The 13,567-nt window shown below is 52.6% G+C and overlaps 6 protein-coding genes across 6 annotated transcripts; 3 read left to right on the top strand and 3 right to left on the bottom strand.

The window, feature by feature from the left end:
• Positions 1–43: 43 nt before the first annotated feature.
• Positions 44–5,125, bottom strand: MRS44_012375 (uncharacterized protein; the record flags this gene model as incomplete). Its single annotated transcript, XM_046276157.2, has 6 exons — positions 44–766; positions 823–1,241; positions 1,289–2,288; positions 2,337–2,675; positions 2,733–4,853; positions 4,916–5,125. 6 exons carry the CDS (start codon positions 5,123–5,125, stop codon positions 44–46), a joined length of 4,812 nt encoding a protein of 1,603 aa, XP_046133176.1.
• A 651-nt stretch (positions 5,126–5,776) lies between these two features.
• MRS44_012374 (uncharacterized protein) lies at positions 5,777–7,849 on the top strand (the record flags this gene model as incomplete). The annotated part of the gene is made up of 2 exons (XM_046276158.2): positions 5,777–5,834; positions 5,892–7,849. The coding sequence occupies 2 exons, from the start codon at positions 5,777–5,779 to the stop codon at positions 7,847–7,849; spliced, it is 2,016 nt and encodes a 671-aa protein (XP_046133177.2).
• Positions 7,850–8,206: 357 nt separating this feature from the next.
• Positions 8,207–9,115, top strand: MRS44_012373 (uncharacterized protein; the record flags this gene model as incomplete). The annotated part of the gene is made up of 2 exons (XM_046276159.2): positions 8,207–8,342; positions 8,400–9,115. 2 exons carry the CDS (start codon positions 8,207–8,209, stop codon positions 9,113–9,115), a joined length of 852 nt encoding a protein of 283 aa, XP_046133178.2.
• Positions 9,116–9,201: 86 nt separating this feature from the next.
• Positions 9,202–10,450, bottom strand: MRS44_012372 (uncharacterized protein; the record flags this gene model as incomplete). Its single annotated transcript, XM_046280058.2, has 2 exons — positions 9,202–9,791; positions 9,841–10,450. 2 exons carry the CDS (start codon positions 10,448–10,450, stop codon positions 9,202–9,204), a joined length of 1,200 nt encoding a protein of 399 aa, XP_046133179.1.
• A 338-nt stretch (positions 10,451–10,788) lies between these two features.
• Positions 10,789–12,360, top strand: MRS44_012371 (uncharacterized protein; the record flags this gene model as incomplete). Its single annotated transcript, XM_046276160.2, has 6 exons — positions 10,789–10,817; positions 10,873–10,901; positions 11,110–11,124; positions 11,185–11,209; positions 11,294–11,725; positions 11,775–12,360. 6 exons carry the CDS (start codon positions 10,789–10,791, stop codon positions 12,358–12,360), a joined length of 1,116 nt encoding a protein of 371 aa, XP_046133180.1.
• Positions 12,361–12,693: 333 nt separating this feature from the next.
• MRS44_012370 (uncharacterized protein) lies at positions 12,694–13,115 on the bottom strand (the record flags this gene model as incomplete). The annotated part of the gene is made up of 3 exons (XM_046276161.2): positions 12,694–12,796; positions 12,851–12,937; positions 12,985–13,115. The coding sequence occupies 3 exons, from the start codon at positions 13,113–13,115 to the stop codon at positions 12,694–12,696; spliced, it is 321 nt and encodes a 106-aa protein (XP_046133181.2).
• Positions 13,116–13,567: the final 452 nt, after the last annotated feature.

The raw sequence follows: 13,567 nt of genomic DNA, 5'->3' as shown, positions 1-13,567 counted from the left end.
TAACAAATCCATCTATCCACATCCGACTTCCACTTGATGAACATCAGTTGCCCAAATCATAGTAGATGCAGTTGCCAGACCGAAAGTTGTACAAGAACGAGTGTCTCGTACAGTTCTTCTTCTCAAACTTGTACCGCCATGTGTCCAGCTGGTCGTGGATCTCGCGTATGTACTTCTTCTCCGACGTCGTCACCGCGTGCTCGACCTGCCGCCAGCTCTCGGGCTCAGAGAGACACGTCTCGCGGATCAGGTCCATGACTTGATCTGTCGTCTCAATGGCGAGGATTGGTCCGTCGAGGAACGATCGCACTACGCTACTGGCGCTGACCTGGGCTTGTTCCACCACCGTTCTACGGTTGAACTTCTTGCTCCGTGTCTGTGCCACGAGTACTCGAACCTCCTGCTCCGGATCCTTGTCGCCCGAGCCGCTAGGTTCGGCTTGAGAACTGTTGCCTCGAAGCTTCACCACAGACCTCGCGTCTCGCTCGCGGATCTCGCCTCGGAGCCAAGATAGCAGCTGTGTTGACGGAATATCGACGTCTGGTGCGTCCTTTCTGCCCATGCTCTTGATCTTCAGGATGGAGTCCTGCTTGATGATGATGATCCACGAGTACATCTCGTCGCGGTGCTTCGATAGCAATTCGTCAGGAGATCTCGCGTCCTTGGCCATTTCCGCGCTGATATCGTGAGCCCAGAGCATTTGAAGAAGTTCAACACCAGATGATCTGAGCAGAGCAGCGTCAAAACTGGCAACCAAAACGTCACACTGCGCTCCATGTTAGCAAGTCATGTCGGAAAACACAGAATCAGAGATGAACCCACCCTTCGAGTATTAAACATGCCGTTTCCTTCCTCCTCTCCCTTCTTGAGGAACGGTCGTCCGCTGACTTTGGAAACTCTTGCCAAGCGTTCCCATGCCAAGCTAAATCCAACCGCGTGCCTCTCACCAAACTGGCCGCCAATTCTGGGCCGGTGTTCCTTGATAAGCTGGTCATATCTCCCACCAGCCGCAAAGACGTCCTTGGTCTTCTTGTCGTAGAGGCACGAGAAGAGGATGCCACCCGTGTAGAAGCCCTCCTTCAAGCTGTTCAGTGGATTGATGTAGACCTTGGTCCCGACTCCTAGTCGTTTGCAGTATTCAATGACCTCCTTCAGGTGTGCTATTGTGGGCGAGGCCCGCTGGTACATGTCACTGCCTTCAAAGAGGGTCTTGAGTTTGGAAAACGTCTTGTTTGGCGTGTCTAGACAACATTAGTGATGCACATCTTGGATGCGCCATCTGACTTACCCCTGAAATCGAATCGTTGTAGTTCGTCCACGCTTGTCGCTGATACACCCACAGCCGCTGACCGCAGCTCGATCCTAATCTTCTGCCAAGTGTGGTTGTGAATGTTCAACTTGCTCAGAACGTCTGCAGTTGCGCGTCTGCACGCTGGTTCAATGCCGCAATATTCGAAAATGAGCTGCAAAAGATCAGAGTGTCCCAGGTGGAAGCACATGACCGTTGAAGACAGGGAAGGAAATGTGTGAATGATCTCGTCAATCACTTTTAGAACCTCAGCCTCCTTCATTGCTAGATCCAGTGCGTCAGTCGTGACAATGTCAAAGTCGACTTCGCCAAACATTAGGGGCTGGCCCGTGTCTTGCTTGTCACGGAAAACGTTGCCAAAGGTAAAGGTCCTTTGTAACACGGGACCAGTGGCTTGCTTGGCCATCATTCGTGCGTTGCCCATCGTAAGATCGTATGGAAGCTGAAGCACATTTCCGTTGGCGTCCAAAAGCTGCACGGCATTGTCTCCGTAATGAGACGAGCGAGGATATATGACTCCCCTGGGGCATTCCAGCGCACCATGACGGCGGAAGATGCTGATGAGTGACTTCTTGACAATCCCTTGATTGAGCAACTCCTGGGGACTTGGGCCTGCAGAGAACATATCCCAGGCATAGTTCTTTGTGGGTTCCATGGGCTTTGCAAACAAGGTTGAAAGCATCTTTCGATAGTACGGCGAGCTAGGATCGGCAAGTCCAGCAAGAGTGCGCCTGATAGTCTCACTCTCCATCTGGACCGGCAGTTTGCCGCTTTTGAGCAGGTCTGCACTTGAAGGTCTCTCTTTGGGGTTGTGATTGACCAGAGAGAGCACAATCTCTGTCTGAACCTTGTCTGCCGGCTTGAAATCAGATGGCAAAACCGGCTTGACTCGTCGAAGTTGACCAAGGACATCAGCCTTTTGCATGCCCATCATGGGAATGTAGCACATCTCGAAGAAGATGATACCCAAAGAGTACATCTGCTAGTGATTAGTCCAGCAATAGACAAATTTGACCACTCCACTTACATCAACTTTAGTGCTATACATTCCATTCACGGTTGACTTAATTTCGGGCGCAGAGTAGTAGGCAGTGCCGATACTCCTTGTCATATCATCCGTCTCAAGGGTGTTGGCAGCCACCTTGTCCACTGAGAATTGTCCACTGGTGGCAAGTCCAAAGTCGCCAATCTTGACATTGTCGATGCCGTCAGAGCCACTGCTGATGAAGATGTTCTCTGGCTTCAAGTCACGGTGGACGATGCTGAGTCCGTGAATATGAGCCAAACCTTCCAAAACCTGGCGGAAGAGGCGCCAGATTTCGGCTGTGTTCTTATACAGGTTTCTCGCAATGAGATCTCTAAGGGTCTAGCGGTTCTGGTGAGCAAGTCTGTTGATTTAGGTGAGAGGAAAGTTGAGGCATACCCGTTTTTCACAGTACTCCATCGAGATGTATAGGATTGTTCGATACGATCGCTGATACCGAGCACGCCGTAACATTGCGGCGTTTCTCTCCTTGTCAGGCGAAAGAACACGGCCGACAGCCACATCGCTGTCAGAATAATCATCGTCATCGTCCTCATCGTCGTCCTCATCATCATCAGAGTCGTCGGAGTCATCGAATCCAAAGTCCACATTAGCATTCGAGGACATGAAATCGAGGCCTCCAGTGCTAGTAGCAAACTGGATGTCAATCCCAGCCGACCCAGTCCCTCGGGTATCTTCCGTAAAGTAACCCGTCGAAGTATCGTCCTCGGTGTCTGTTTGGTCTGGGATCTCCTCTACCCAGGTGTTGTAGTATCGAACGACAGCGGGATGACTGAGCTGAGAGAGCAGTCGAACCTCCTTCAAGATTTCGGTAAGACTGGCCTGCGAGCGCTGCGTGATCTTCTTGATGGCATAAATCTGACCATCAAGCTTCTTCCTCGCCTTAACCACCTCACCAAAGCCGCCCTTTCCGAGCCTGCCTTCTTCAACAAAGTCTTCAGTGTATCTGGACAAGGTAGGACCTCGGGTGGTAGAGTCACGCCTCAGTCTCGCAGGAATCACTTGCAATGATGATATGGAAGGGCTGCTCGATAGCATCGCGGCCGTGTCGTCAAAGAGGACTGGCGCATCAGTAGCCAAGAACTCACTGGATCCAAGCTCAAAAGCCCGTGGCCTCTTTTGCTTGTCCTCTTTGAAGAATCTGCTGACCAGCTCATGCAAGGAATGCGACAGAGTAAGTGATTCCATCAGATTCTTGGGTGACGAGTATGTCCGCAGCACATCAAGACCAAAGATCATCTGCACAAAGACAACACCAAAGTCCCAAATATCAGTCTTGTATGTATACTGAGGTTTGGACGCAGCCGCAACCTCTGGTGGCAGCCAGTAAGCAGACTTGGCAGTAATCATGCCTGGGGGTCCCGGCTTGTGCGAGCTGATGGCGTGGATCTCCCTTTGATACCACGAGTCGGAGATCTTGGGAACGATTTCACCTGTGGACTCTCGGAACAACAGGATGTTTCCTGCATGAATATCTTGATGGGCAATGTTCTTGTTGTGAAGAAAGTTGAGCGCATCTAGCAAGTCACGCGTCCAAGACCGCACTTTGCCAATCTCAATCTGCCCAGCAAGTTCCAAGAGCTCCTCCAGGGGACCCTTTTCCGCCAGCGGTGTCAAGACGCTTACGGTCCATGCATTTGGGACTGTCGGGTCAGTGGCGATTCCACTCTGGACCTTGAAGTCCAGGACCTCGACGAGGTGGCGGTGTTGAACTCGCTTTACCGTCTTGAGGTCCTGAAGACGCGACTCGAGACTCTGCAGCTGCACCTTGAACTCCTTGGAGTCCTTACTACTAGTGCGCAAAACAGCCTCCTTGAGTGCCATCGTCTGGCTGCCCTGGCCGTTAGCAAGGACAGGCCTGACCGTATAGACAACTGAGACAGGGCCCTGTCGGGGGTCGCATTTGCTAGCAACAGCCTTGAAGGTGAGAATGTTCCCCGACTTGTCCGTCGTATTGCAATATTGGTCGAACTCGATAAGCTCTTCCGTCTCGGTGCTCGAGGTGGGCTGCTGGGGAGTCTTGCCGTTGGGGCGACGCTTCGACTCCTTGGCCTTTTGTCGTTGGCGATCAATCTGCTGCTGGAGCATCTCGGCCATGACGCGTTCTTCTTCTTTTGTTTCCTCCATCTTCTTGCGATCGTCTTCCTCCTTCTTAGCTTGCGCTAACTTCGCCATCGAGGCCTCGTGTCGTTCTCGTTCCTCCTCGAGGGACGGCAAGTGTTTGCCGTCTGCCTTTGCTTGGGCGGCATCTTCGAGGATATCCCGAACTCCTTCGACAATCTGGTCGATCATCTCCTGTTGATCCTGCGCAAAGATCTTTGGCTGCGTCTCGAGGAACTTTTGGATCTTGAACTGGGTGACTTCCTTAAGGTCATACTCCTTCAAGGTGATCAACGGGGGAGACTTCGGGTACGTCGCAGTCATGACAAAGCCGAGAGTGACGGCAAAGTCTTCGTCTCTCGAAGCTTTTATTCGTATATCAAAAGCAGGATCTGTTCTCTACGTACTATGAGCTTCGACTATCGGAGCAGACTGATGGAGGGGACGGCATGTGACTCTACCTTCCAAGCACTGTGAGTTCCCGAGTGCATGACAAAGTCTTCGCCATAGATGGCCTCGAGGGCGAGGAGTTCATTCTGCTGTAGTTCTTCATATTCAATCTTGTTGGTAGCCTCCGGGCTCGCGGCGGGCTGGAGGCCCGGAAAGCTTGACTCATCGTTGTTCTTGCTAAGGTTCAAGGGCGACTTCCATACCCCTGATTGCCACGCCATGGTTGCTCAGGATCCAGAGAAGTGTCACAGCAAAAGCTGCGACGCTACAGGGAAGAAGCCATGGCGGCACAAAATGTCGAGAAAATAATAATAAAAAAGGTCGGTTGAAGGAGTCATCCAGCAAATGGATGACAGGTGAAGAAATCGCCAGGCCAGACCTGGGCTCTGACGTCGCGAAATGGATGGCGGGGTACTTTACTCACCTTATTGCCGGTTACAGCTTGAGATGCTGCTTATCCTGGAAAGGCGGTGTCGTTTCACCGAATTACAGGCGGCCACAGGGCTGATGAGGGGTTCACGGCGGCTCTTGCAGCGGCCGGAGTGCTAAACCTTGGCCAATCGACGCCCCGAGACGCCTGGACCGCCAAGTGGTAGCCGCTGCAGAGGTGCCTGACCCCGGCTAGCGCTGCCTAGAACGTTACTTTGGTGTGCCACCCAGGGTCCCGTCTTTCTTATCACTGTTGTCGTGATGTGACAGGTGAAAGTAAACAAACCAACCTTTTACAACTCATCTCCCAAACAATCCGACATCGCCAACCACGAATTGGAGAGGCAGATGCCACAATCCCATCATTTGTGATCGCGCATGCGAAACAATTACTTCGAGACATTCAGACGACGCGCTACTCTCAGCTCCACGAAGATTATAAGATGTTGGGTTGGATGCTGAGACGCGGCGAGGACGCGCCCAACGCTGTCAACGACGGTGGTACGAATTCTTCGCTTTCAGGGTCACCACACGCTTCTTACTTACCATTCATGTTAGACACTACTCAGATCGATGCGCCCGATACCCCTGCCCCAGTATTTGCTGCAAGAGCTTTCAAGAGCGCCTTGTTTGGAACCCCGGCGCGACCGAGCGACAACCAAGCCACGAGAGCAGCCAAAGAAAAGAAGAACATGAAGACGGAAACAGTCTCCCAAACACCGCCCCGACCCCAGGGCATTCTTTTAACCCCGGGCACGGGAACCACGAGGAGGAAGCGCGTGTCATTTGGACAGGACGTCAAAAAGACCAATGATCTTAATGTGATCCACGAGAACGAGACACGCCATCGCACGCGCCTAAATGAGGCTCTGGAAAAGGCATCGCGATCCGCGGCTCAGGAGGCTGCGACGCGACGAAATCAGGATGACACTTCAGACGACGAGTGGGAAGAAGCCGACGACGAGGATTGCTGCACCCACGACATCACGATCGATCTGAACGAGCCGCACTCACAATCCGGGAAGTACTGGAAGGAGGAGTTTGAAAAATACCACGACGAGGCCAAGATCGAGATGGAGAAATTGCTCAAGTACAAGCAGCTGGCAAAGTCATATGCCAAGCAAAAGGACGCCGAGGCCAGTGACCTCGCCGTCAAGCTCAAGGAAGAGCAGCAAAAGGTGATTGAGATGGAGAAGCAGATTGCTGAGGGCGCGTCTCGAATTGCATCAAAGCGAGATGATCGATCGGACGATGTCAACTCTGAGCTCCTATCAACTTTGACGAAACAAACCGCTCTGGCAGTGCAGTATCGAACTCGTGTTCAAGAACTCGAGGATCAACTTGAAGAATTCCTCAAGGACCGAGAAGATGACCTAGATTCAAAGGCCGGCCGCAGACGTCGACTGGCAACATCACCAAGAACCCAAAAGACCATTCTAGAGACACAAAGGGAGTTGAGGAAGGCGCGCGCCCAGGTGAAGGAACTCGGTGAACTTCGCGACCAGGTCTCAACTCTTAGGAGTCAACTCAGAGCAGCAGAAAAGAGAGCCTCAAAGGCTGAGGCGCAGACAACGGCTGTACCCGACACTCCTCGCGAGAGCGCAAGGGCTCAGGATCTACGCGCCCAGCTTCGCGAGGCCAGGGAAGAGACCAAGAGAAAAGACGAAGAGATCCGTCAACTCAAGGAGGAGTTTGAGGCATACCGAAAGGAGACCGAAGCTCAAGCTACGGATAAGAATGGAGTGTTGGAACGCGCCCATTCAAAGATTGCAGAACTCAAGAAGGAGATAAGGACATTGAAGACGGGAGAACAAGCGCCCACAACTCGACCAAAGAGCTGGCATGTTCACACGGAAATCAGTCGTCTAGCAGAGGAAAACTCCAGACGAAAGGAGGAATCCTCAGAAAGGGCTTTCAACCAGCGAGGCCATGACCTCGAACGGCGAAGCTTCGACTTGACAGATCTGCAAGGCGAGTCCATTGGACTCAAGGCCACAAACCCCAATGTACCTTCATTGCGGCAGAAGTTCCACGAAGACGCCCTCCCGAAGGTGACCCAATCAGATGTTGGAACAACAAAGCAATCAGGCCTCGGCGATAGGCCAAACCTTGGCCGGCCTAGATGGCAGCCATTCGTGCCGCGATCACCTAGGAACAGAGCTTATCTCGGCGAGGAGCTCACCAAACGCATTGAGAGTGGAGGTGCCGCGTCCGGACTCCCCGAAATCGATGACATTGCCGTGCCTGATCTACCAGCCCTCGCCAAGTCAATTGCGCGCTCAAAGCGAAACACGGCAACCGACAAGGCAGATGACAACATTGATCTCCTGCAGGATCGCTTCACGCGTCTAGGAGGACCAGAACAGAGCAACGGCGCACCTCCAGCCACCACGTCGAAGAGCACACTACCACCGGAGCGTAGAGCAGCGGCGATTGCGCGAATCGAGCAGAGAATGGCGGAGAAGAAGCGGGCGCAGAGAAGGAAGGGTTTTGACAAAGAGAATGTTCGACCTTGAGATAATGGATGTGGGTTACTTGTCGTGGAGATTGGGTTTTGGTATGGAGTGAGGTGTTGGACTCTTTTTTTTTGGTTGCTGATAAAATTGGACTTGTTAACTTGGTAAACTCATGGATGGAACCCTGGAAAGGCTGGGCCTGGGTTTTTAGCATTGGCATGGAGTTGGGTTTTGTTGTTTTTTCGTTGCAGAAGAATCAACGGATATGGTTTTAAAGTTGAGTCAATTGGATTTATCATGGTTGTTATCTCCCCGTTTTCTGTATAGGGCGATGGGACCTTGCGCTTATCTAGGTATCCCTCCGCGTGAACGAGCCAGAGCTAGGCCTCAACTTGGACTTGTCACGTTTTTATACTCATGGCTCCTTTGCAACCTGTCGTGTATGATACAGATGAGATCCAGGATGAGATTCTGGATCTAGAGCGTCGGCTTCAAGATGCCAGGGCGCGTCTAAAGGCAAAGCAACTATCAGCTCCACCTCCACCATCAGGTCGTAAGTCATCCACTCACACCAACCCCTATGACGATCTCAGCTCATCATGAGTATCAGCTCACCTCGCACCTTCGACTCACTTCCTACTTCTCCTCTCAGACTCTGCCCTTCCTCTTGGCTCTTTCGCCTTTAGTAGTGGCCTAGAGTCTTATCTTGCTCATGCGCCCCGTGGCAGCGCATCCTTCTCCTCTTTCCTACCTTCGTCGCTGTCGTCCTTTGCTGCAACGACGCTCCCTTTCGTCCTCGCCGGACATCGCAGACCGGATGCTCTTCCTCAGCTAGACGACCAGCTCGATGCAGCTATTATCTGCACCGTAGGTCGTCGTGCGAGCGTTGCGCAGGGTCGTGCTCTGCTGAGTATCTGGGAGAGGTCATTCCGCGCAAGCCGACCAGATGTCAATGCTCATGCGCTGCGTGACTTTGCGGCGCTCTTGAGGCGCGAGAGCCAAAATGAGGTACCTCTCGTATCTGCGCACCTCGCGCCGTTGTTTGGAGCCATATGCGCGCTCGTCGGGTTGGAGCTGCGACAGACGGCATACGTCTTTATGCTGAGTCACGTCAAGGCGCTGATATCGGCGGCAGTGAGAGCAAGCGTGTTTGGGCCGTACCAGGCGCAAAAGGTGTTGGCGGGACAGCATGTGCAGAAAATGATCGATGATATGATCGATCGAGAGTGGAATACGCCAGTTGAAGAGGCCGGGCAGACAATCCCCCTTATGGACCTGTGGTTTGGACGACACGAGGTGTTGTATTCTAGAATCTTCAACAGCTGAAACTTTTGCTGTCATTGTGGTATCATTATAGTTACAGATAAATAATCTATGCATCCAATATGTAGAAATTTCAAACGCCTTGTCCCCTATTCATCATCGCTGTCGCTGTCGTATGCCACAAGTGGTCCTGCTGAAGCCGCAGCTTTGGGCTTGGATGCCACCGACACCTTGGCCTTGTTGAGAGCTGCAAGTGTGCTGCCCGAAAAGATACCTCCCGTCTCCTGCTGTGGCTGTTGTTCCTCCTGCACCGGTGTCTCGCTGGACTCGCCGTTTTCGATCATGGGCCGTTCCTGGTATTCCACCTCGAAACCCTCTCGTCCTAGGGGGTTCACAGCTTGGGCGCCCCGAGCGAAGTGCACTTCATCAGGAGCTTCATATCCTTCAAGGCCATAACTGCTCTCAATCTTCCTCCTCTTCCTAGCCTCGGGGTCCTTCCCTTCAATCTCGGCGACAAACTCAGCAGGCAGGGCTCTTCGAATGGCCTCGGCAGCCTGCTCCTCGATTCTCCGCGCCTCACGCGCCTGCGCCATCGGGTTTGGATCGGCGGTGGCCCATCGAACGTTAAGAATCTCGTCGTGGTCAAGAGATTGGTGTGCCATGGCTTCCTTTGCGAATTCGGCGTTGGCCTCCTTGACGTATGTTACAAATGCGACACCTCGGGTGTTGAGAACACGAGCTAGTTCCTTGTTAGCAGATGCGACGGTTTGGACTCACAATAAACTTACTGCGCTCGATAGGACCCCATTCAGCAAAATGCCGAGACACAATCTCTTCAATATCATCGGTGACGTGTATCCTTCCCACGTAGACAGTTCTATTCTGCCTCATGAAACTTCCAACGCCACCCATATCATCTCGGTAATCAGAAAACTTGTCGCGCCCGAAGCAGTCCACATTGGGGTTGAAGTGATCGTACGTCCCAGGAAGTCGGTGGAGGTAATCGCAATCCTGGCCCTTGGTGCAAATACCGCGCGCGAAACGCAGACAGAAGAAGCTCCCCGGCAGTCCGTCGGCCTTGGTGTAGCCAGAGTCTTTGGCGATGTTGCAGCGACCCTTGGCGTGAGTCTTGGACAGGTACTTGTCTTCTCGATCGCCGCCCGACCACTTATTGTACCAGATATTGAAGATCGTACCGGTCTGAGGAGGAGGCTCTGATGTGAGGGTGTCGGGGTCGATTTGGACTCGCGCAGGTCGCTTCTTCTTGCGGATGACCTTCCTGACGACCTTTTTCGTAGTCGGGGCCGCGACATCGGTATTTGTCGTCGCCAGCGCCATCTCCTGATCCTCCTGATCGGCGACCGGCACCGTCGCAACCTGCTCTGCTGTATCGGCCATGGCTTCCTTATGCAAAAGCGAATCGTTGAAAAAAGATTGTTGTGATGGCGACGCGACGTTGCCTCGAGAACCTGGCAAATGATGCAAGGCTACAAAAGATTCTGGGGGATGGACATGCCCCAAAAGAGGAAGGCGGTGAGTCAGCGCATCCCGCATTTGTGGAGCTCAGGATTGGGATTCTGCCGCCACTTCATCAGGCCTCTTCTAGCCCCTCCACTCATGATTTTGGATCCTGGATAGACCCCGAGGCCTCGCGACTTATACCCCCGAGTTTCTTTACTCTTTTCTTTTCTAGGACTTGTCCAGAGACGCGACGGGCGTCTCAATCCGACGACAAGATGGTCAACATTACGGACAAGATCAAGGAGTACGTTGTCTCTCTTGCGCGCCATGGCGGGGCACCACCACTGACATGTTTGAAGGATTGAGGATGAGATGAAGAGGACGCAAAGTAAGCATTGATATGTTTTTATGAGCTCAAATCATGGGTTTGGTAGTGCTGGTCACATCAGTCTTGAATCTTGAGGACTAGTGAAAGGAATAACTCGTTATAACGGCGCCACGTTCTTCAAGATTCACTGCGACGCCAGACTTTCACAAAGCCCCTTTGCATTGGCACCCATTTATTTCACTGTGGACTTGAGCTGACACCATCTTAGAAAACAAGGCCACTGGTATGTTGACAATGCTTCGTCTCTGATCATCTGTTCCTAGCGTGTATTAACACATCTCAGAATATCATCTGGGTCTATTAAAAGGGTAAGTTCACTAGCAGGTCAAGACATGTCTCGGACCTACTCTTCGAAACACGACGCCATTCCCATCGGATATTAACAAGCCCAGAAAACTCGCTCGACTAAGGGCTCAACTCCTGGAACCCGGTCCGGGAGCCGGAGGCGGTGGTGGATCAGGTTTCGACGTCAGCAAGAGCGGTGATGCGCGAATTGCCCTCGTTGGTTTTCCCTCGGTGGGAAAGTCGACCTTCTTGTCCAAGGTGACCAAGACGAGGTCCGAGGTTGCCTCGTACGCCTTCACAACCCTCACAGCTATTCCTGGTGTGCTGGAGTATGGCGGTGCTGAGATTCAGCTTCTTGATCTTCCCGGTATTATCGAGGGTGCCGCCGAGGGAAAGGGCCGAGGACGACAAGTCATTTCGGCGGCCAAGACCAGCGACCTTATTCTCATGGTGCTGGACGCTACCAAGAAGGCGGAGCAGAGGGCCCTGCTCGAGGCTGAACTGGAAGCAGTCGGCATCCGTCTGAATCGGGAGCCTCCGTAAGTGTCGAGTAAGACAGTCTCGGATGTTGGACTAACACGGAAGCAGCAACATCTACCTCAAGGTCAAGAAGGCGGGTGGCATGAAGATCACATTCCAGACTCCCCCCAAGTACCTGGACGAGAAGATGGTCTTCAACATCCTCCGCGACTACAAGATCCTCAACTGCGAGGTCCTGGTGCGCGACGAATTCGCGACCGTCGACGATTTCATCGACGTCATCATGAAGGACCACCGCAAGTACATCAAGTGCTTGTACGTGTACAACAAGATCGACAGCGTCTCGCTCGATTTCCTCGATAAGCTGGCCCGCGAGGACCACACGGTGGTGATGAGCTGCGAGCTGGATCTGGGCATCCAGGATGTTGTGGAAAGGTGCTGGAAGGAGCTCAAGCTGATCCGCATCTACACCAAGCGCAAGGGCGTGGATCCCGACTTTAGCGAGGCTCTGATTGTGCGAAGCAACAGCACCATTGAAGACGTTTGCGATCGTATCCACAGGACACTGAAGGATACGTTCAAGTATGCGCTGGTTTGGGGTGCTAGTGCGAGACATGTTCCTCAGAGAGTTGGTCTAGGGCACCCGGTGTCGGATGAGGATGTTGTTTACATTGTCAGCGGCTGGCGAGCGTAGACAGTCATTATCTCAATTGCCGCATGAACACACAAAAATACAGAAGACACAAGTTCTCAGAGTCATATGTCCATTGGTAAAATCGTACATCAACAGCAGTAACCATAAGCAAGTCCAAGTCCAAACCCAAACCCTGTTCATCGCATCATGTCATTACAACCCAAGGCCTTGATATCCTGCACAAGTTTAAACCCCCAAACGCCCCAGTCCAACCTCCAGTGGTGGACTGAATTCCTGGTGAAGTAAATACACACGGCGTAATCCACAAAGACATGGCTTCACACACAAAAAGTGCAGCGTGCGAAGAAGAAAGAAGTTGTTGTCGTCGGGTGTTTACAGACCAAAGGCCTTGGTCGGGGCGGGCTTTGCGCCCAAGGGGTTGTCGCCCTTGAGTTTCTTAGCGCTGGCTTGGGCGAACAGCGACTTGGGCTTTGCCCTGTGGATGGATTGTTAGTCGGCTGCGAAATAGTTGGGGAGAGGGGATACGGACTTGCTCGCGTGCTTGTTGCGCAGAGCGTTGATCTTGGCGGTGCAAGGGCTCATGATGTTGTCCGAGGGCGAGACATACTGGGTCGTCCTGTATCAAGTCAGTGGGAGTCTAAAAGGGAAATAAGTGTTCCGTACGACTCCTCTTGCGCCATCTTGGACTGAAGCATCTGGCGGTGATACTCCATGTTCTTGACCTCCTTGACAGGAGCTTGCTGCTCCATCATGGCAGCGTTGACGTCCTTGTCGGCGAGAACCTTGGTCGACATGATTGATATGTGCGTAGGTAGATGTGTGTAAGGCAAGATGCTGTTGCAACTTCAATTGCGAATGTGGTGTAAGAGAAAAGCTTAAGCTTGCGATTGCGTGCGTGTCTGATCGAGTGAGGAAGTTAAGTAGCGAGGTGTGTGCTTCTTTAATGTAGTGAGCGCCTTTGTGATGGGATGGATATAAACCCGGGCAAGACGTGCACAACTCAAAGAAAATTACCAGGTAAAGTAAACGGTGTTTCTGGTCGACGGGGCAACGGCGAGAAAAATTGCACGGCAAGCAAGGATCAAGCCCGCATTGGAATGTGGGGCCCCCCCTCCTACCGTGAAAGAAGAGTTGCACGCTAGCACCTGCGATTTCCGTGAGCTTCTGCACGTCAGAAAAAGTGCCCGCGGCTCGTAGGTCGCATCGGTTAAGGGACAACGCATCATTCATCGCCAGGGGCAATGGC

The sequence above is a fragment of the Fusarium solani genome (genome assembly GCF_023522795.1).
Source record: "Fusarium solani strain SB1 chromosome Unknown bctg00000008, whole genome shotgun sequence".
Taxonomy (NCBI): Eukaryota; Fungi; Ascomycota; class Sordariomycetes; order Hypocreales; family Nectriaceae; genus Fusarium; species Fusarium solani.
Note: the sequence above shows the minus strand (reverse complement) of the source record. Positions and strands in the feature narration are given on the sequence as shown.